Source organism: Lissotriton vulgaris, chromosome 1_2 (assembly GCF_964263255.1).
Source record: "Lissotriton vulgaris chromosome 1_2, aLisVul1.2, whole genome shotgun sequence".
In the NCBI taxonomy this organism is placed as follows: Eukaryota; Metazoa; Chordata; class Amphibia; order Caudata; family Salamandridae; genus Lissotriton; species Lissotriton vulgaris.
In genome coordinates this window covers 311,654,410-311,676,832 of record NC_141686.1, presented here as the reverse complement: position 1 = coordinate 311,676,832, position 22,423 = coordinate 311,654,410, and the positions used below count along the sequence as shown (strand labels likewise).

At 47.3% G+C, this 22,423-nt stretch overlaps 1 protein-coding gene across 1 annotated transcript in view; it reads right to left on the bottom strand.

The window, feature by feature from the left end:
• The window catches only part of TMEM132A (transmembrane protein 132A), a 162,520-nt gene that overhangs the window by 32,522 nt on the left and 107,575 nt on the right, over window positions 1-22,423 (bottom strand). Inside the window, exons 2-4 of the mRNA XM_086953336.1 lie at window positions 21,641-21,852; window positions 9,211-9,429; window positions 2,265-2,686 (exon numbers count right to left, since the gene is read on the bottom strand). Coding sequence (XP_086809462.1) covers window positions 2,265-2,686; window positions 9,211-9,429; window positions 21,641-21,852 — 853 coding nt within the window. The remainder of the gene's footprint in view (window positions 1-2,264; window positions 2,687-9,210; window positions 9,430-21,640; window positions 21,853-22,423) is intronic.

Genomic DNA, 22,423 nt, shown 5'->3' with positions numbered 1-22,423 from the left:
TTTAATTGGAAGCTTTGTCAATATTATATACAAGTTATAGTTGCAGCTTATTTATCTTCAGCAAGTAATAACCATTGACAAAACCAATATTCCTTACTTATTGTAGGTATGATGTTACTTGTATCAAATATCTGGATGCATTGGCGGAAACAGCAAAATACAAGTCGGGCGGCACACTATGCTAGGCACAGATTTTTTGCGTAAGTGATTTAAAGCCACGCCCCTAATTACACTGGACACGCCCCTTTGAGAGACCCCCCAGTTTTTTCATCCCACTTAAAGCCCTGGATGGAAGTGCCCAGTGGTTCCACATTTCGGGTGATTTGTAATGCTCTGTGCACACGGTTCGAAGTTCATCCTTTGAAAAGCAAGAAAAATATCAAGTCTGTGAACAGAGTCTACTCAAAGAAACTGAATACATTAATATATATGAGGGAGTGAATGTACATAACTTAACACTGCAAGCTCAATAGACTCCAGGAGCCCACCAGCCCAGATGGTAGAGTGGGGTTTGAAGCTGAAGGCTTCAAAGCACGGTCTCATTATTGCCAGGACACTACTGGAGATCTGTAAGGAGGGCATCACTTCAAAGTGTAATCAAGGGCACCCTTCCTACGAAGCCAGCAAGATCAAGGTCTCGGATGGAGCACACGACACCGGCAGCAGCATCGCAAGGCCCGAAAGAAGAAATAAACAAAGGACGCAATCAAATAATAGACCTTATCCAGCTACGGACAGAGGATCTGAGCACCACCCTTTGCATCTCTGACGGACTCTCTTCTCTCCATCACTCCCAAGAGTGTCTGAAGAAACATCTTCAAGAAACTCAAATCAACTTGCAACTATCTCACTCTGTGTCAGACGGCATCTCCTTACTAAGCGTACACCTAAGTCTGTCACACCGTAGCCTCTGTTCCCCTTGTACGTCTGCCATAGCATAGGCTCCCTTCGCTTTATGCACCTCCGTCTGTTACACTATAAACTCCCTCCTCCTCATACATCTCTATCCGTCACAGCATAGACTCTCTCCTCCTCGTACCTCTCTATCCGTCATAGCATTGGATCCCTCTTCCTTGTACAACTCTAGCCGTCATAGCATTGACTCCCTCCTCCTCGTACATCTCTAGCCGTCATAGCATTGACTCTCTCCTCCTTGTACATCTCTAGCCGTCATAGCATTGACTCCCTTCTCCTTGTACATCTCTATCCGTCATAGCATTGACTCCCTTCTCCTTGTACATCTCTATCCGTCCTAGCATTGATTCCCTTCTCCTTGTACATCTCTATCCGTCATAGCATGGACTCCCTTCTCCTCGTACATCTCTATCTGTCATAGCGTTGACTCCCTTCTCCTTGTACATCTCTATCCGTCATAGCATTGATTCCCTTCTCCTTGTACATCTCTAGCCGTCATAGCGTTGACTCCCTTCTCCTCGTACATCTCTATCCGTCATAGCATTGACTCCCTTCTCCTTGTACATCTCTATCCGTCATAGCATTGACTCCCTTCTCCTTGTTCATCTCTATCCGTCCTAGCATTGACTTCCTTCTCCTTGTACATCTCTAGCCGTCATAGCATTGACTCCCTTCTCCTTGTACATCTCTATCCGTCCTAGCATTGACTACCTTCTCCTTGTACATCCCTATCAGTCATAGCATTGATTCCCTCCTTCTCGTACATCTCTAGCCATCACAGCATTGACTCCCTCTTCCTTGTTCATCTCGATCCTTCATAGCGCTGACTCCCTTCTCATCTCTATAAGTCATAGAATTGACTCCCTCCTCTTACATCTCTAGCGGTCATAAAATGGACTCCCTTCTCCTTGTACACCTCACCCTGTCACACCCTAGTCTACCTTCTCTTTGGATGCCTCAACCTATCACACTATTGTCTCCCTTCTCTCCGTACAGTACAATCTTGGTCACCCTGCGCTGCTTGGTAGCCAGGTATGCCCCCCAAATCTCAGCCCTCCTAAAAATGTATTGAATAAGCATTGAAGAGGTCTTCGCTGTCTTTTTGCTCAAGTTCTTGAACTTAAAAGGAAACTTAAAGTGATTGATTTGACATATTCTGTACTTTAAAATGTTGCCACCCTACAGGCAACTCAAGTCCTAATCTGTCTTTTAGGATGGGAGGCGCAACCTGCATTAGGAATCCACTGGGTTAAACTCCAGCCTAGGTCACAGGTCTGAAGAGTCACAAGAAACAAACTTCATCTATGTTACGCCATGTTATGCAATGCAGAGCCCATACTACGTCTCACCTGATGTGGAAGACGTCCGCAGTGAAGTTCTGGCCAAGCACTACTGTGGCGGTGAAGACCTCGCCGGAGAGCACAGCTCGATCTGGGACGCGCACCACGACGTTTCTATCGATGCGTACTTCCTGGCGTCTTGGCGCTTCGGTCAGTCTCATCTCCACTGAACCCACATAGGCAAGCCGCTCCTGAGCCCCCTCAACTTTTGGTGGTCCACCACGGCGCACTCGCTGGGGAGGCATGCCCTTCCGGCCGCACTCTACCTTCTTTCCAGTGGCCAGAGATATGGTGTAGTACATCTCCGCACTCTCAAGGGTACCCGCTGTAGCCTCCGCTGTTACCTTTCGACGTCCAGGGGTCACTGCAGGCACTGTCGCGAACCATCGCTGTGGAAACTCCAGCTCCACCACACAAGCTCCAAGAGGGGCCTGAGAAGACAGAGAAGAAAGACTGCATCAGGGCTGAGAGACATGATCTGCGAGCTGATGAGATTTCGGTCCTCCCTGTGGAGATGCTTCTCACAGAGGTGAGAGAGTAAAACAAGTCTATGAAGATAACCAAACAATGCCCTTACATAAGTGCACAAGCAAAATCAAACCACATATCTACATTTAAGATCAATGCGTTTATGCACCTGCACTTGGAAGATAAAAAATCAGAGGATGGACGTGCATGCAAGTTCAGCCATATATACAAGGTTACTGCATATACCAATTTACATACACAGGGGGCTGTTGTTGGTTGGGCCTGATCAGAAAAAAGCGAGATTGTAGATTTAGAAAAGAAACTAACATTCCCAGAGACAGCCTTAAAAAGGGGGCAACAGCTGATGTAGGGAAAGAAACTCTTCTAGCTAGGTTTGAGGATTTACAGATGAAGTTTAGGCTTAAAACTGAAGCAATTATGCTCCCAAAGTGGGAGGCAAGTAAGATGAGGGATTTCGACCAGGATGAGAATTGTGGTAAATTACTCACCATGAAAAGCAGATCTGCTAGATCCCATAATTTCATTAACAAGATTATGGTAGGTGCCAAAATAGTGGAGGAAAAAAAGGATATTGAGAAACCTTTTGTGGAGTTCTCTCAAGACTTCTATAGGGAGGAGCTAACGGTCGAGGATGAGGTTATAGATCAGTGGCCGTCTAAAAAACAACTACCAAAACTGGATTTGGCTAGTCAAAGAATTCTGATTCAAGATATAGAGGAGGGTGAAATACGGGTAATTTTAAATAAAGCTAAGAAAGGAAAAGCAGCGAGACCCAATGCAATTCCAATAGAGGTTTACACGTTAATATCTGATGAAATAATCTCGACCTGGCTGAGATGGTTTAACAAGATCCTTAGAGGGAGTTCATCCCTGCCGGATTCATGGAGTGAGGCGGTTATCTCCCTTATTTTGAAGCCTGGGAAGGACCCAACTCAGTGTCAATCCTATCGCTCCATATCACTACTAAATTGTGAATATAAGATCTTTGCAGGTATATTAAATGCTCGGCTTAGCAAGATAGTGGGGTCAATAATCCATCAAGATCAAAAGGGGTTTCTACCGGGCAGGCAAATGCTGGACTTGGTTTATTCCTTGATAGGTTTGGTCGATTTGGCAACAACGCAAGGGGTTCGCCTTTCTATCATTATGGTTGATGCTTTAAAAGCCTTTGACCAAGTAAATTGGCACTACTTGAATAACACCTTAAGGCTTTTGGTTTTGGAGTTAATTTTAGGGAAGTCCTTAAAAAAAATATATAACTCTCCCCGGGCCCAGATCTCACTAAGGCGGTAGCAATACAGCGAGGCACAAGGCAAGGGTGTCCATTATCCCCCAATGCTTTTCGATCTGTACATCGAGCCCTTGGACCAAAGTTTAAGGCAGGATGACAACATTTCCCCTTTTAAAGTTAATGGGTTTACTAGGAAGGTAGCATTGTATGCGGACAACCTTATTCTATTTTCCTCTGTTAACTCCACGCTATCTGAGCTACTGGCTGAAGTACAGTCTTTTGATAAAGTGTCGGGGTATCAAGTCAATAGTGATAAGACTGAGATTATTGCTTGAAATACCCCAGCACAGGGGGCAAGGCTTGCTAAAGAGCTATGGTATCTGGGAGTAATAATAACCCAGGATATAGGAAATATCCCCAAAACCAACAGAGAAAGTATTGAGGGAGGTGGAGATTTTACTGAAAAGATGGCAGAGCCTACCGTTATCCCACTACGGGAGAGTCAATCTGATTAAAATGTGTGTTCTTCCTAAATATGCTTACCTTTTTAAAAATATTCCCTTGGAATTTAATAAAACTGCTCTTCTGAAAATACAGGGTAAGGTCTCTTCATTTATCTGGGCAGCTAAAGGGTTTAGGAAGAAACTAAGGCGGAAACTGGCTAAGGGAGGTCTGGGTTTGCCGAACCTTCAGTTGTACTGTTGGGCATATCGATTAAAAAACTGCAGGATGTTACTTTTGAAACCAGACAGCTCCCGGATTAGTAGTATGTTTAAAGCTATGCTTTTAGATCTAGATGAGGTAGGCTTTATGTATAAATTCGGAGCCCCTAAATACTTCAAAAAGATTAGGTTGAAGACTCTATATATGGCGGCTAAGCTATGGACGGAGTGTCGGGCAAGTTTGGGACTGGCATAGTATAGTGATTGGGTTCCAGTGTGGGATTCCCCAGGAACACCGGAATGCCTCTCAGATGCTCTGTCTCGGCCATTAAAGGAGGATGGAGTCTCACACTGGAGAGATATAATGGATGGTAATAACTGTTACCCCTGGGAAGTCTGATGGAACCTCACTAATGGAGCTCTCTCCAGATTTAAATTCTATCAAATCTCTTCCTGGTGTAAGAGCCGACGTTGGTTAATCCTCAAGGATACCGCCATGAAGATGAGTTGCAAGATCTAACTGTTAAGAAAAAGGAAGTTGGTCGGTGGTACCAGCACCTTCTTGCAGCAGCGGACAGAAACATGATCGTCCATGCCTGGTCTGGGAGAGGTGCTGGCCCAGTGAAGATCTGGAAAATTTATGGCAGGTATCCTTAGAAATGTTATATCCATTGATTAAATCTGCTGCACTCAGGAAGAATCACTTTTTCACACTCCACAGGATATACTGATCGCCCGTGAAGATAGCCTCTCCACTACCACATATTTTGGCAAAGTGCACAAGATGCGGAGTGCCGAAAGCGGATGACGTTCAAATTTTTGTGGCTTGCCCCGTGATTCAAGAATTCTGGGGCAGAGGAGGAGCTACGACAGCAAACAAGATAACCGCTTAGACTCCCGGCTCCGCCGACCTCCGTCTTTCGCTTGCAGATTCTGTCATCTATCCTGATTTTCCGCCTTGTATCCGTGTCTATAAACTCATCTGCAGTCCGATGGAGCAATCCCGAGACTTTTCCGACATTGTGGAGTGGAGTAATGTCGAGGTTTGGCTCGAGGCCTAACCCAGTCTGGAAGCCGGGGTCGCGAGTGCTGGTCCTGCCGGGTCCCAGTTGAACAACAGCGGACTGGTGAGGGTGGCAGGGTCCGGTCCATGGAACTTTCGATATCTTTTGGACTGCTTTGCTGCCAATCTGCTGCCTGGCCTCGTATAGAAGGTGAGGAGACATGTGACGCCCGAGGCGGTGTGGCGGAGGTCCCTGACCCGGAGGCCTAGTGTTCGCCTCGCCGGTGCCTTTGGGTTGGGGACTTGGCGCGCACAAACGCATGTTGACGATCTGTCCCTCGTGGTTCATCCCTGCTCCGCCTAATCTTCCCCCGGGGAGAGCGGCTCTCCGAGGGGATCACTATGTCTGATGTCATGCGAGACCTGGCGGAGCGGGCTGAGTGCGGCCCGTCACTGCGGTCTGTGCTGGCAGCCCTCGAGGCACTTCAGGGGACTATGGAGGCCCAGGTCTGTAAACTGATGTCGGCAGCAGACGGAATTAGGCAATCGGGACCGGACCCTGATTCATCGCACGGGACTCGACAGCCAACTCTACTCCCGATAGACACCCCAGCGGTGCATTCAGACCCTGTGCATGGAGCTGTGCCTGCCCCTACAGAAGTGGAACTGATTGAACATGCTGCGATCTGTGTATCGACTGTATGGTCGGAATCCTTGGTTTCGCTGCCAGTGGAACATTTAACTGCTGTTCCCACTCTGGAAACCTTTGGTCGAGACTGAACTGCGTTGGATTGTGTCGCACCCCCTTCCCTGCTTGTTCATCAAGATGGCGAAGGAAACAGTGTCGGGCCTTGGAGTCGGGGAGGGGCACCGTTGGAACCAGCCATGTACTTTGGGGTTTGCCATCTGTTCTCCATCTAGCAGACTGTATTTCGGCAACTTCTATGTATATTTTGACAATTTGTGGATGGAGTTCTACTTACCAGAGGGAGTCAACAAGTTTGATTGACGGGGTCAAGGCTGAGACTGTTGTTTTGGGTTTACTATTGTGGTTTAATCGGTAACGGGATTTGCTTTATTAGGTTAACGGAGACCGGGCGGGGTTTATAGTTTCCTCCGGTGTAATCTTCTATTGTGTTTTGCTCGATTGCGTCAGCTTTGTGGGGGATTCTTTGTTAAGGTGGGGGGGTGAGACCGGGAATGTGTACGACAATGCCCTCCTCCATTTCTACTTTTAGTGTCGGGGTTTAGTTACTCTTTTATATCTCTTCGTTCTCTCTATATTTCGGGTTTCAGTTATTTGGGGCGACAGGCACGCTGCTAGGGGGGGTAGGCCGTAGTCATCTGCAGGGGTGCAGGGTGGGGGGTTGGGGGAGGGGATTTTTTTGTTTTGCCTTTATTTGTTTCTATGGCCTTTTTTCTCTTTCGTTTCCTTTCTTTCCCCTTTTCTCTCGTTTCTTCATTTTTCAGGTCAGCATAGTGGGTCCACTCTTGTGTCTATTATCGATCTTTCTTTATCTGTGCCTATACTTTCTACAGTATTATCAGTATCAATGGGCGGGCGCTTAACTGGTGCGAACTGTGACTGTATGCTTGTTTATCCTGAATCATATGCTTTCGCGCCACTGCTCTAACTGCGATCGTTCTAACTGTGGAGGTCTTACTATGTTGCCCGCCCTTTATGCTACTCTGTGTTATTGTATGGCACCTGATCCTTTCATTTTTACATTATAAAATGGAGCCTTTTGAATCCAGTAATTTTGTTGGTATGCTCAATAACAAGTTTTAACCGAATCTATGGTACCTCCGATTCACGGGCTGCCGAGTCGTGTCATAACTGACTTGATGTGATGAAACTGATTAGCGGCCGGCCCTAGTGGTTGTAGGCCCATACTTGTAACCGTTTGAAGTAATAATAAAGGTTTTCCCAAAAAAAAAGAAAAAAATAATAATAATAATTCTGGGGCAGTGAGGGTAAGACCTTATCTGACAAGCTGGGCGTGGAGGTAAGCCCCTCTCTTATTCTTTTTGGTATTATATTGACGCCTGAAGGGGTGTTGGGGCTCCCGGGGCTCAAGAGTAAATTGGTATTATACCTTGTTCTTCTGGCAAGAAGGGAGATTTGTAAGCTATGGCGCCAAGCTTTGCCCTCATCCTGGAGAGCTTGGTGGAATGCGGTACGATACTAGGAATAGGAATAGAGCAGACTTGGGGCTGTTTTGGAATTTGTTAGATTGCACTGTTGCGGTTTAAATTACTTTGTACAATCCAATGATTATATATCTTGTTCAGCTCACGATGTGTGGTGAGGCTGGGCTTCGCATAGATACCATCAGGTGAGTGTTTACCCCCTTAGATAAGAGCAACAAGGGTGGTACAGATTGAGAGGTTGTTTTATCTACGGAGGTCAAAAAACAAAAAAACACACATCAATGCATGCATGAACATTCAAGATTAGTACTTGTACGGTACATACATACAAGGTCAACGAGTGTGCGCACATGTGCAGACAGGATGAGAGTCAGTGCATGCAAGTACAAGCAACCGTACTGGACAAAACCCAAGTAAATACTAATGGTGCAGCAGGACATTAAAGCTGATCTAGAACACCAGGAACAAAACATGGCGCTGGTCATTCACTTTTGGGCGTAACCTACACGTGTCCTTACGTCCCATCCTAGGAGGAAACCCGGTTCTTGGGGAGAGAAGGTGAATATTTGAATATTCTTTCAATACTGAGCTACGCTCCTGCTATTTGGGTCTTGCCGGGCCATCACACTCCTTCGGAGAGAAGTTTCAGACCATATATAAGAAACTGAACTAGTCGGGCCTTCTACCCGGTATCGGATTTTGATTGTTTACTCCTTGTTGTTTCACAATGTTGACCTCAACCGTTCCGAGTTCATGCAAGCTTCTACCTCTGTGTACAGCGCTCTGATACCAGCAACGGTCATGTTCGCGCTTTATAAAACTTTTCCTCAAATAAATAAATAATTACATTTGACACTGGGTTCTATTTCGAAGCTCCTCTTTTTTCTATCACCAGAAAGACTCCGCATCCTGGGATAAAGGGTAATTCCTTCGAAGCCCCAAGTGTCCACGAGACAAGAAGGTAACATGCTGGATGTGTCTAGGAGAGTTGGTGGGGGAGAGGCTGGGTCCACCCAGGAGGCTCCGCCCACCTCCGCTCACCTGGGTCCACCCAGGAGGCTCCACCCCCGTCCGCTCACCTGGGTCCACCCAGGAGGCTCCACCCCCGTCCGCTCACCTGAGTCCACCCAGGAGGCTCCACCCCGTCCGCTCACCTGGGTCCACCCAGGAGGCTCCACCCCCGTCTGCTCACCTGGGTCCACCCAGGAGGCTCCACCCAGTCTGCTCACCTGGGTCCACCCAGGAGGCTCCGCCCACCTCCGCTCACCTGGGTCCACCCAGGAGGCTCCACCCCCGTCCGCTCACCTGGGTCCACCCAGGAGACTCCACCCCCGTCTGCTCACCTGGGTCCACCCAGGAGGCTCCACCCCCATCCGCTCACCTGGGTCCACCCAGGAGGCTCCACCCCCATCCGCTCACCTGAAGGCGGCAGGCACTCATCACTGAGCGCGTCTGGTGGAAGGCCTGCAGAGTGATGCATGGCAGGTCCCGTCTGTCCGTCAGCCAGTCCTTCCCCATCAGATGGAAGAGCACCCGGGCGTAGGGGTCCGAGGGCGACACCCAGTTCTCCACCAGCACCGCTCGCACCTCCCACTGCACCGGCACCCCAGTGAGGCTCAGCAGGTCACTGGGAACCTCCTGCAAATGGAAAACAAGAGGTCATCTTCAAACACAAGGAAAAGAGGAGACAAATATGGGCGACAGGGGAATGGGGATATAGTGCATGGGTGGGGGCACCCCTTAGAATCGAAGCCACAGAGGAAGATAGAGTGCGAAAGGGAGGGAGAGGAAGAAGAGACACTAGTGTGTAAAGCATCCTTTGTGAGACAGCCTCATTCCTCACTCCTCATCCCTACTTGTCCTCCACCATCTCTACTTTTCATCCATTATCTGTTTCACCCCTTTTTTTCAGGCATCTTCCCCAATATCTACTTCACATACCTACTTTTTATCAATCATCCGTTTCTCATCCATCATTCCTACTTCTCCTCGATCATTCCTACTTCTCATCCATCATTCCTACTTCTCATCCATCATTCCTACTTCTCATCCATCATTCCTACTTCTCATCCATCATTCCTACTTCTCATCCATCACTCCTACTTCTCATCCATCATCCTTGCTTCTCATGCGTCATCCATTATCCTTGCTTCTCATGCATCATCCTTGCTTCTCATGCATCATCCATCATCCTTGCTTCTCATGCGTCATCCATCATCCTTGCTTCTCATCCTTTATCCATCCTTCTCATGCGTCATCCATCATCCATAGTTCTCATGCATCATCCATCATTCCTACTTCTCATCCATCATCCTGGCTTCTCATGCGTCATCCATTATCCTTGCTTCTCATGCATCATCCTTGCTTCTCATGCATCATCCATCATCCTTGCTTCTCATGCGTCATCCATCATCCTTGCTTCTCATCCTTTATCCATCCTTCTCATGCATCATCCATCATTCCTACTTCTCATCCATCATCCTTGCTTCTCATGCGTCATCCATTATCCTTGCTTCTCATGCATCATCCATCATCCTTGCTTCTCATGCATCATCCATCATCCTTGCTTCTCATGCATCATCCATCATTCCTACTTCTCATCCATCATCCTTGCTTCTCATGCGTCATCCATCATCCTTGCTTCTCGAGCATCATCCATCATTCCTACTTCTCATCCATCATCCTTGCTTCTCGTGCATCATCCATCATCCTTGCTTCTCATGCATCATCCATCATCCTTACTTCTCATGCATCTACATCATTCCTACTTCTCATCCATCATTCCTACTTCTCATCCATCATCCTTGCTTCTCATGCGTCATCCATCATCCTTGCTTCTCGTGCATCATCCATCATCCTTGCTTCTCATGCATCATCCATCATTCTTGCTTCTCATGCATCTACATCATTCCTACTTCTCATCCATCATTCCTACTTCTCATCCATCATCCTTGCTTCTCATGCGTCATCCATCATCCTTGCTTCTCATGCATCATCCATCATCCTTGCTTCTCGTGCATCATCCATCATCCATCATCCATCATCCTTGCTTCTCATGTATCATCCATCATTCCTACTTCTCATCGATCATCCTTGCTTCTCATGCATCATCCATCATCCTTGCTTCTCATGTATCATCCATCATTCCTACTTCTCATCGATCATCCTTGCTTCTCATGCATCATCCATCATCCTTGCTTCTCATGCATCATCCATGCTTCTCATGCATCATCCATGCTTCTCATGCATCATCCATCATTCCTACTTCTCATCCATCATCCTTGCTTCTCATGTATCATCCATCATCCTTGCTTCTCATGCATCATCCATCATCCTTGCTTCTCATGTGTCATCCATCATCCTTGCTTCCCATGTATCATCCATCATTCTTGCTTCTCATGAGTCATTCTTGCTTCTCATGAGTCATCCTTGCTTCTCATGCGTCATCCATCATCCTTGCTTCTCATGTATCATCCATCATTCCTACTTCTCATCGATCATCCTTGCTTCTCATGCATCATCCATCATCCTTGCTTCTCATGCATCATCCATGCTTCTCATGCATCATCCATGCTTCTCATGCATCATCCATCATTCCTACTTCTCATCCATCATCCTTGCTTCTCATGTATCATCCATCATCCTTGCTTCTCATGCATCATCCATCATCCTTGCTTCTCATGTGTCATCCATCATCCTTGCTTCCCATGTATCATCCATCATTCTTGCTTCTCATGAGTCATTCTTGCTTCTCATGAGTCATCCTTGCTTCTCATGCGTCATCCATCATCCTTGCTTCGCATGCATTATCCATCATCCTTGCTTCTCATGCATCATCCTTGCTTCTCATGCATCATCCTTGCTTGTCATGAGTCATCCATCATCCTTGCTTCTCGTGCATCTTCCATCATGGCTAATTCTTATCCATCCTCCCTACTTTTTATCCCTACTTCTCCTCTTTCGTCCCTACTTCTCATTCCTCAGTTTTACCAACACACGCTCAATATTGTGAAACACCCCTGCACACCGATTTGTTGTCAACAGCCAATCAGAGCGGAGACAAAGGGCTGCATTCCATTGGCCTAGCCACTGGAAAGCAGCCATCTTTTCTGCACGGTCTGGTTGAGGACAAAGGAGAGGAAATACACCCCTGTGAGTGTTTCGAGTGAATCCAGGGCTTTGCAGCATGCCATTGTATTTAAGGGAGTGCTGCTTCTGTTTACGCAGGCCTCTTTGGAAAGCTCAGGTGGTTTGGGGGAAGACAAGGGGGCTCCACACTTAGGCCAGCACTTGGAGACAGTGGTATAAAGTTCATAGGAACCTTTTTCTGTTTTCATTTCAACATGTAACAAAGAATTTGTTTTAGTCTGAGCCTGTCTTTCTTTCTAAACGCTGGGGTTTCTTTCCTTTTATTTGCAGACCTCTGGCCGGCTGGGCGTCCGTTATGAAGGAAACCAAGACGAGTTGATAACTGCTAGCATGCCCTTTCATTTAAAGGTAGATTGTTGCTGTGTCATGGATGACGAAGCTATTCTAGGAGACGTGGAAGGAAAGATTCCAAGGTAGAAAGAAATGTCTTTCAATGGCAGGATACCGATGGGGAGCGACTTGTCCCTTGCTCAGAGGTCCTTTCTGTGAAGCGGCGCCATTGTGCCACACCTGAACTCTGACGAATCAGCGATGGCCAAAGCCCAAATACAGAAGCCCCTTAAGAAGACCGTTTAGCAAATTTGGAAGAGGGGCCATGCGTCCACCTTGTGAGAAGGGCGGTGTGAGGACAGCGGTCTGGGGATGGTCAGACATCAGGAGTTTCATCTCTCCTCTGGGTAAGAGCGGTGCGCCAAGAGGACACTGGACGGGCAGCACGCAAGCCACTGAGGCACTCCACCCTAATGATGCCATGGCCACAACCTGCTCAAGGCCAGGACACGCCTTTGAACTGTAACTTCCACACTTGCACGACTCTGGGTAGTGCCAGCAAAGTGTCCAAGAACTGGGGCATTCTAGGACCAGGTGAGGGCTTCACAGGGCATGTCATGGGGTACCAATGGAGAAACCCCTCGTCGCAGCGCGGGCATGCTGGATGCACAGTTAACTTGGCACATACAGGACTTCAGAATAACCGAGCAGCTATAACCAGGTCAATGAGAAGGGTAGGAGTCGGGCGCGGTGTAAAACAACGCTCAAACTTTAAGACTCTTCTACAACCAAACCTCCTCTCCAGCCTCATCTACAGGGCCTGCCTGTACTTTAGCGGATCCATGGCTCAACGCTTTGAGACTACGGCAAAACCACCATGAAGCGGCTCTGGACTCTCCTTGAATAAGCCGCCTCCTGGGAGGAGTTCCTTAAACAGAGGTTAATAATCGGCATCTGAGAAGCAGCATCCAAGAGCTGCAGCCATCACCTTTAATTATTTCTTCATAGTTGTTTCAAAACATCAATTACAACACCCATTAGGGAAATATTGCTGCCTGGATTATCTCCTGGAAGGTCGCTTTCATCAAGCGGACATCAAACGGTGGCACGCAGCCGACTTCTGGTCTTTCAACACATGCACTTCAGATGGTTTCTTGTATGGTCAATACACTCTCCTCAGAAGCCTCGCTCATGCTGCCCTCAGACAGAAAGGATCCTTAACACACCCTTGAATCCAAACTTCCATCACCAAGTATCAATCTGCTCCAAGCTAGCATGCTTCACGATGAGTCGGTCCTTTGATCAGTCGCAATCTTTGTACATTTCCAGTCAAACTCCACAAAATGCCTCCTCAGATTCACCGACACACAGACAACAGCGTTGCATGCTCTACCTCTGTGCGCAGTTGTGTTCTTGACGCATCTGCAAAGTTTTCCTTGGATCATAGTTGAGGTGTGGTCTAATACATATAAAATAGATTTTTGTTTGTGCAAATTAGCTAGCGGTGCTTTTTGTGTGGTACAGGTATTGAAGATACAAATGTCAATTGTTTATTACCAGGGAAACCTCTGTATTTGTAAGATTGTCTGTCACAGAAATTGGAGAAATTACAAAGAGCCTTTTTCAGGTACGTCTTGGAAGCTGGCAGCCAGCGGAGGGTAAGGGTCTCCTCGTCTGTGCACAGGATCCGAAAAGGCCAAGGAGACTATCCGCTATAGTTTGAGATTAAGGACTGGATGTCTGTCCTACTTTGGAACTGTTATATAAGGAAAAACAATGGTTCCTGTGGATTGATAAGATACCTTTGTAATAAAGGAGGCAACATATTAATATTTTAGAGGGTACCTCAATGACAGAGGGCGAAAGAAACACTAACACAGAAGTCATGTAATATTTTTTGAACATTTTTGGACCACAAGCAATATAAACATAATCTGAAAATCAAAAAACATTAGTGCATTTTGTCCCAAGTGAGAACGGAACCCAAAGTTAAGTGACAGTGTGAATTTCAATATACAAGGTTTCCACAATTTTTCAAGTCGACCATTAACAAGAATAATCTCTATGTAGACAGCAGCAATATGCAATGACATGTGCGGTCTAATGGTTCGCTTCTTCTGTGTGTCAATGCGTTTCGACCCTATAGTCAGTGTAGGGTCTCTTCAGGACTAACGCTGAAGGGACATCTAATGAAGAAAATACAAGGCAATAGGCCCATATACCCGCACAAATCTTAATATCAATCATGACAACGGCATGTTGTACACCTCAATCCATAGAACACCTACGGAAAAGAAAACTCTCCTCTCCTATCATAGTCGGCATCCTCGTGCTTTAAATGAAGGTCTCCCTTTTGGCCAGTTCCTTCGGGTGCACCGAACCTGCACCTTCAAGGCAGATTATATGCAAGAGGCGGAGGTACTTTGGGCCAAACTTGTCACAAGAGGGTATCCGAATAGACTTGTTAAAAAGTCCCTTAAACGCCCAGAGAAGAACTTCTTAAAACCAGAGACAAACCCAACTTCAACAAGATTATATGTGTTACTACCTTTGACACACAGACCAATCAAGTCCGCAAATCTATAATGTAAGCATGGGCGGAAAATCCGTTACGCTCGCAGATTTTGCGGATTTTCGGTAAATTCGCAATCCGCGAACGCTCGCGAATTTACCGAAAATCCGCAAATTCGCACGCAGCGGATTTTTTTTGTTGGTGATACAATTTTGCGGCGTGCGGTGTAAGTTCGCAATTGGGAACTGGTACAAAACCCTCGCGAACTGGCAGAAATCCTTGCGAACTGGCAGAAATCCTTGCGAACACAAAAAAAGCATTCAGCAGGTTCAAAAGTTCAAACTCATCATTAGTAACCATTCCCTGTAGTGCTTCCTGACAAGGGCCCCTCCAGAGTTCAGTTGCTAGTTGCAACAATTGTATGACCCTGCTCTGACCCTCACAGCAGGCTCATAGAATAGCTACAAGTAGGCCACAAAGGTCCTGGAAAAAATAATTGCACTGCAACAGAAAGCAAATTACAGATAAGGAAGCAGGTGCCAGACTGGAATTTTAAAACAGTGACACATTAATAAATCAACCCCAAATTAATTCATGTCAGTTGAAGCAGGCAGGTGTGCTTGCTTTTCCCCCCCATAATCTACAGTGATGATGAACCAGAGGGTGGCATTGATGTACCAGAGGGTGGCATGGGTGAAACAGAGGGTGGTAGGGGTGAAACAGAGGGTGCTGGGAACCTGTGATGATGAACCAGACGTAGAAACAACATAATCGTGACCGTTGCGAGCCGACATGTAAGTTCGCAATTGCGAACTGGTACAAAACCCTCGCGAACTGGCAGAAATCCTTGCGAACTGGCAGAAATCCTTGCGAACACAAAAAAAATGCAAATTCGCGGATTTTGCGGATTGCGAGTTAGCAAATTCTCAAAATTCGCGAACGCCAGATTCGCAAAATTCGCCCATGCTTATGATAATAAAAAATTGGAACATAATACAATCCAGCCCGCAAATTGATAATGAACAATTGGAACATAATCCAAAGTATTGACCCCACCATTGATACGCCTCTATTTGCTTACAAAGAAGAAAATAATTTAAAAGATTGCCATCTTGCCACCAAGAGGAGGAGACATCCTGCAGATACTCCAACGCAACAAGTGCGTTGGATTGATAAGGCTAACTCCATAGATGAAGGTCTTAACACTGCGGAGGAATGGAGGGGCTATGTCACTAGCCTCAACTAACAGTCACCAATATGCTTGTCTCTCTCTGAATTTAATACCGTTGTGGAAATAGAACCAGCCGTCCGCTGACAAGCATCTATACTGTGTGACTATATGATTAACATAAGCGGCACCTATTATAAGCATGGAAGTAACAATATATGTTTCTATCGGGACTTCATGCGCTATGTGTGGATGCTGCTTGATTGCACGATTGGAGAATGTACCTACAACGTGTTTGACCTGACAAATACATGCAGGTTTAAGGCGATTACGCTGCTATGCCTTTGCATAATGAGCAGAACACAGTGATCAATGTATATGTAATCCTTTGTGTTTTTGCAACCTATTGTAATTTTATTTTCCATATGTCGAAAGTAAAACTGGAACACACCTTTAAGTTCCTTTCGCAAAATGTGGAACACAGCGATCAACGTGCTTGTAATCCTTTTTGTTCTGTCATTTTATAGTAAATGTAATTTTTTTAATTTTCCTATGTTGCTAAGAACTATATACATGCTTGTCCATTAAATGCGCAATTTCACCCAATGCAGCCACACTTCCAATGTGCCACACGATCTATACTTCCCATCTTAGGTCTTTCTTCACTCTTTATCGCGTAGATACCGAGCACCGGATTGCTCAGTACAGCGGTTATCCATTGGTAAGTCTGCCGATCCTAGGCCGGACACATTTTTGACCGGAAAATCACTGTACTTAGCTCCCACCCCCAGCAGGGCTCATCGTCACTGTACGTCACTAGGCTGACGGAAGCAGCCTAGCTACTCGAAAAGGCAGAGCGCTGTCCCGCAGGACATTTATCTACATCCTGGTAAGGAACTGCATTATTAGGCCCCATGCAATCATTTTAGTTTATAATTTATATTGTCCAATTGCACCAACGATGTTTACCCATCCCCACAGGTTACTGTGCATTGTCACTGGTTAACATTTACCAAAGGGATTTCCTCCACTACGAAGTACGCCCGGAGACCATCTGGCCGCATTACAATCAGTTTACTTGCAGTTTTTTACTCATATTGAGGTAAGATCCTTAATTTAAAACATCACATCCGATTGAGTCTTGCTGTATTTTAAGTGAGTTGTCTAACCTCATAATTCTCCTTCCTCACATATCAGTACCCGGACGGGTTCTCATGTCAGTAACTTCTTTTCTTCTATTTTTCCACGTGTGGCACGCAGTTCACGAGACTGCCCAGTTACATCCTCAAGTACCTTCTTATTACATGACCTTTTCACATATTTCTCCCATTTGTGCCGGTGTATAGGCCAAATGCCTTGTATTTTCTTCATTAGATGTCCCTTCAGCGTTAGTCCTGAAGAGACCCTACACTGACTATAGGGTCGAAACGCATTGACACATAGAAGAAGCGAACCATTAGACAGCACGTCATTGCATATTGCTGCTGTCTACATAGAGATTATTCTTGTTAATGGTCGACTTAAAAAATTGTGGAAACCTTCTATATAGAAATACACACCGTCACTTAACTTTGGGTTCCCGTTCTCACTTGGGACACAATGCACTAATGTTTTTTGATTTTCAGATTATGTTTATATTGCGTTTGGTCCAAAAATGTGTAAATATGTTACATGAATTCTCCTGTGTTAGTGTTTCTTTCGCCCTCTGTCATTGAGGTACCCTCTAAAATATTGCAATTTTGCCTCCTTTATTACAAAGGTATCTTATCAATCCACGGGAACCGTTGTTTTTCCTTATATAACTATTACCCTGGTTCCATAGAGAGTAGGGTTCCCCTGTCTTCCTTCCTTGACTCCTTTGGAACTGGGCGGATCAAAATGTCAACGACCACGTAGGTGTTCGGAGGCTGTCCGGCTCTCTGGGAGGTGTAGTGGAAGCAAAGAAGGGGCTAGTAACCCACGTAGACTCGGCTAGTGGTGGAATAGATAGACTCCACTATCATCTACAGCCGTTGACCTCTCCACTCCGTTACCAAGGTTTCTTTCCATTTTGTATTTGTGTACACCATTTACATCTCCATCATTGAAACCTACTCCTGTTTGTTGTTATCTGCACACACACATTAAAGTATGATGAACAGACAGCGGTAAGACGTAAAGGCTAAATGTTTAAATCCTGCTCCAGATCCCGAATGTCTCAATCGTGCTCCAGATCCCGAACGTCTCAATCGTGCTCCAGATCCCGAATGTCTCAGTCGTGCTCCAGATCCTCAAAGTCCCAGTCGTGCTCCAGATCCTTAATGTCCCAGTCGTGCTCCAGATCTTCAATGTCTCAGTCGTGCTCCAGATCCTCAATGTCTCAGTCGTGCTCTAGATCCTGAACGTCTCAATCGTGCTCCAAATCCCGAATGTCTCAATCGTGCTCCAGATGTCTCAACGTCTCAAACGTGCTCCAGATGTCTCAACGTCTCAATTGTGCTCCGGATGTCTCAATTGTGCTACAGATCCTGAATATCTCAATTGTGCTACAGATCCTCAATGTCTCAGTCGTGGTCCAGATCCAAATGTCTCAGTCGTGCTCCAGATCCTCAATGTCCCAGTCGTGCTTCCAGATCCTTAATGTCCCAGTCGTGCTCCAGATCCTTAATGTCCCAGTCGTGCTCCAGATCTTCAATGTCTCAGTCGTGCTCCAGATCCTCAAAGTCCCAGTCGTGCTCCAGATCCTTAATGTCCCAGTTGTGCTCCAGATCTTCAATGTCTCAGTCGTGCTCCAGATCCTCAATGTCTCAGTCGTGCTCCAGATCCTCAATGTCTCAGTCGTGCTCCAGATCCTCAATGTCTCAGTCGTGCTCCAGATCCTCAATGTCTCTCGTGCTCCAGATCCTGAACGTTTTAGTCGTGCTCCAGATCCTCAATGTCTCATTCGTGCTCCAGATCCTGAACGTCTCAGTCATGCTCCAGATCCTGAACGTCTGTCGTGCTCCAGATCCTGCACGTCTCAGTCGTGCTCCAGATCCTGCACGTCTCAGTCGTGCTCCAGATCCTGCACGTCTCAGTCGTGCTCCAGATCCTGCACGTCTCAGTCATGCTCCAGATCCTGCACGTCTCAGTCATGCTCCAGATCCTGCACGTCTCAGTCATGCTCCAGATCCTCAATGTCCCAGCCATGCTCCAGATCCTCAATGTCTCATTCGTGCTCCAGATCCTGAACGTCTCAGTCATGCTCCAGATCCTGAACGTCTCAGTCGTGCTCCAGATCCTCAATGTCTCAGTCATGCTCCAGATCCTCAATGTCTCAGTCGTGCTCCAGATTCTCAATGTCTCAGTCGTGCTCCAGATCCTGAACGTCTGTCGTGCTCCAGATCCTGCACGTCTCAGTCGTGCTCCAGATCCTGCACGTCTCAGTCGTGCTCCAGATCCTGCACGTCTCAGTCGTGCTCCAGATCCTGCACGTCTCAGTCGTGCTCCAGATCCTGCACGTCTCAGTCATGCTCCAGATCCTGCACGTCTCAGTCGTGCTCCAGATCCTGCACGTCTCAGTCGTGCTCCAGATCCTGCACGTCTCAGTCGTGCTCCAGATCCTGCACGTCTCAGTCGTGCTCCAGATCCTGCACGTCTCAGTCGTGCTCCAGATCCTGCACGTCTCAGTCGTGCTCCAGATCCTGCACGTCTCAGTCGTGCTCCAGATCCTGCACGTCTCAGTCGTGCTCCAGATCCTGAAAGTCTGTCGTGCTCCAGATTCTGAACGTCTCAGTCATGCTCCAGATCCTGAACGTCTCAGTCATGCTCCAGATCCTCAATGTCCCAGCCATGCTCCAGATCCTCAATGTCTCATTCGTGCTCCAGATCCTGAACGTCTCAGTCATGCTCCAGATCCTGAACGTCTCAGTCGTGCTCCAGATCCTCAATGTCTCAGTCATGCTCCAGATCCTCAATGTCTCAGTCGTGCTCCAGATTCTCAATGTCTCAGTCGTGCTCCAGATCCTGAACGTCTGTCGTGCTCCAGATCCTGCACGTCTCAGTCGTGCTCCAGATCCTGCACGTCTCAGTCGTGCTCCAGATCCTGCACGTCTCAGTCGTGCTCCAGATCCTGCACGTCTCAGTCATGCTCCAGATCCTGCACGTCTCAGTCATGCTCCAGATCCTGCACGTCTCAGTCATGCTCCAGATCCTCAATGTCCCAGCCATGCTCCAGATCCTCAATGTCTCATTCGTGCTCCAGATCCTGAACGTCTCAGTCATGCTCCAGATCCTGAACGTCTCAGTCGTGCTCCAGATCCTCAATGTCTCAGTCATGCTCCAGATCCTCAATGTCTCAGTCGTGCTCCAGATTCTCAATGTCTCAGTCGTGCTCCAGATCCTGAACGTCTGTCGTGCTCCAGATCCTGCACGTCTCAGTCGTGCTCCAGATCCTGCACGTCTCAGTCGTGCTCCAGATCCTGCACGTCTCAGTCGTGCTCCAGATCCTGCACGTCTCAGTCATGCTCCAGATCCTGCACGTCTCAGTCATGCTCCAGATCCTGCACGTCTCAGTCGTGCTCCAGATCCTGCACGTCTCAGTCGTGCTCCAGATCCTGCACGTCTCAGTCGTGCTCCAGATCCTGCACGTCTCAGTCGTGCTCCAGATCCTGCACGTCTCAGTCGTGCTCCAGATCCTGCACGTCTCAGTCGTGCTCCAGATCCTGCACGTCTCAGTCGTGCTCCAGATCCTGCACGTCTCAGTCGTGCTCCAGATCCTGAAAGTCTGTCGTGCTCCAGATTCTGCACGTCTCTGTCGTGCTCCAGATCCTCAATGTCTCAGTCGTGCTCCAGATCCTGAACGTTTCAGTCATGCTCCAGATCCTCAATGTCTCGTTCGTGCTCCAGATCCTGAACGACTCAGTCGTGCTCCAGATCCTGATCGTCTCAGTTGTGCTCCAGATCCTAAACGTTTCAGTCGTGCTCCAGATCCTGAACGTTTCATTCGTGCTCCAGATCCTGAATGTCTCAATCGTGCAACAGATCCATATCCCAGCACTTGCTGCTGTCTCACCAGTCAAAGCTGGAGACCATTAGGCCAGAGAAATCAGATTGTAGCACATGAGAGGGACGCAAGACGACTGACAAAAAGAGGGAATTAATCTTAGGACGCTGGGGTTCAGGATCCTTCTTCACGTCTTCCAAGGGCTGCTGTTCATGGTTGTTTGAGGATGTTTAATACACAATCCTCTTCTCTTGCGTGGTCAGGTTTAGAATCCAAAAGGACCTGCGTGTACAGGTCACCTGACAACGAAGAGGCCGGTATCTCTGCACACTGCCCTGTCAGAACCTTCCTCACCAGGGAGGTACTGGACACAGGCCACTGGCAGGGCAGGTTCTCTTCTATCTTCAGGTGAACTCTTTTCTCCCGTTTCCCCTTTTCTGGCCTGCGTCGGGGGCCATGTAAGCTATAGGTACATGACTCTTTCATCCCTCGTTGAAGCTGAAACCTGCTCTGATCTCAAGGCTTTGGTCAGTTGATCACTATATCTTACCTGTTGGGCATTGCTGGCCTACAGGTACTTGGATGAGGGGAAGGGCCATTGTTACCCGACCACAGAAATCCCCAAAGGTGCCCAGCCACCCTCCATGCCGACTAGCCTTAGCGCTGCCCGCAGTCCCTTACCTGATGGTAATACATCTCACCCGGGCACCTGGCCGGTGCCAGCAGTCCCTACCTGATGGTCACACATATCATCTGGTCTCCTAACCTGGTGTCCGATGTCTCTTACCTGGCGAGCTGTGAAATCGCCATATGTGGCACTGACGACAGGGGTAGCGGTGGTTCGGCCGGTGAGTAGGAAGGTCTCGGTGCGAGATGTCAGCGAGGCATTTCCGTGCAGGAAGCGTCCTGTCTGCTGGAGGCGGAAGTATTCTGGAGCGTTGGTCACCTCAAGAGATGCTGGGAGGAAGACGCGGTCCACCAGCTCCACCTCAGCAGTTACTGCAAGAGAAAGGTCATAGGTAAGGCCACGTGCACACCCCTTATGTCTCCAAGATTCACGTACTGGAACCATGTACAAGCAAGGTCAAAAACAAACTACTTTTTCACATGGATCGCCTTCCTTGGAGGGCACAGAGGCTTTCTGCACAGGAGCAGAAGGAAGACCAGTGAAAATGCAGGAAATTGTTGATTTCAACAGATATGTTGCAAATTGCAAGTCTCCCAAATGACCCACTACTAGTGGGATGGTTTTGTCAGTAAGATTTGGGGGGCGGGGTGGGGGGGGTGAGCTTCAGAATTTCCCACAATCAGGCTGGCATTTCATCTTTAAGTACATTCTACCACAAGCAGAGTACAAGAGAGGGTCCTAAGGGGCAGTGGAAAGGGAGAGGAGTGCAGATTTGTAGTAGTACTAAGAGAGAAAACACAATATTTTGCAAAATAACCAATATTTTGGAGGACTTTCAAAATGGAGAGTGTGTGTTCTTTTCTGTGTGTATGTTAAAATTACTGGTGAAATAGGACTGGCATCTCACAATACCAGACTGAAAGCACCTGTTCCTGATTATTT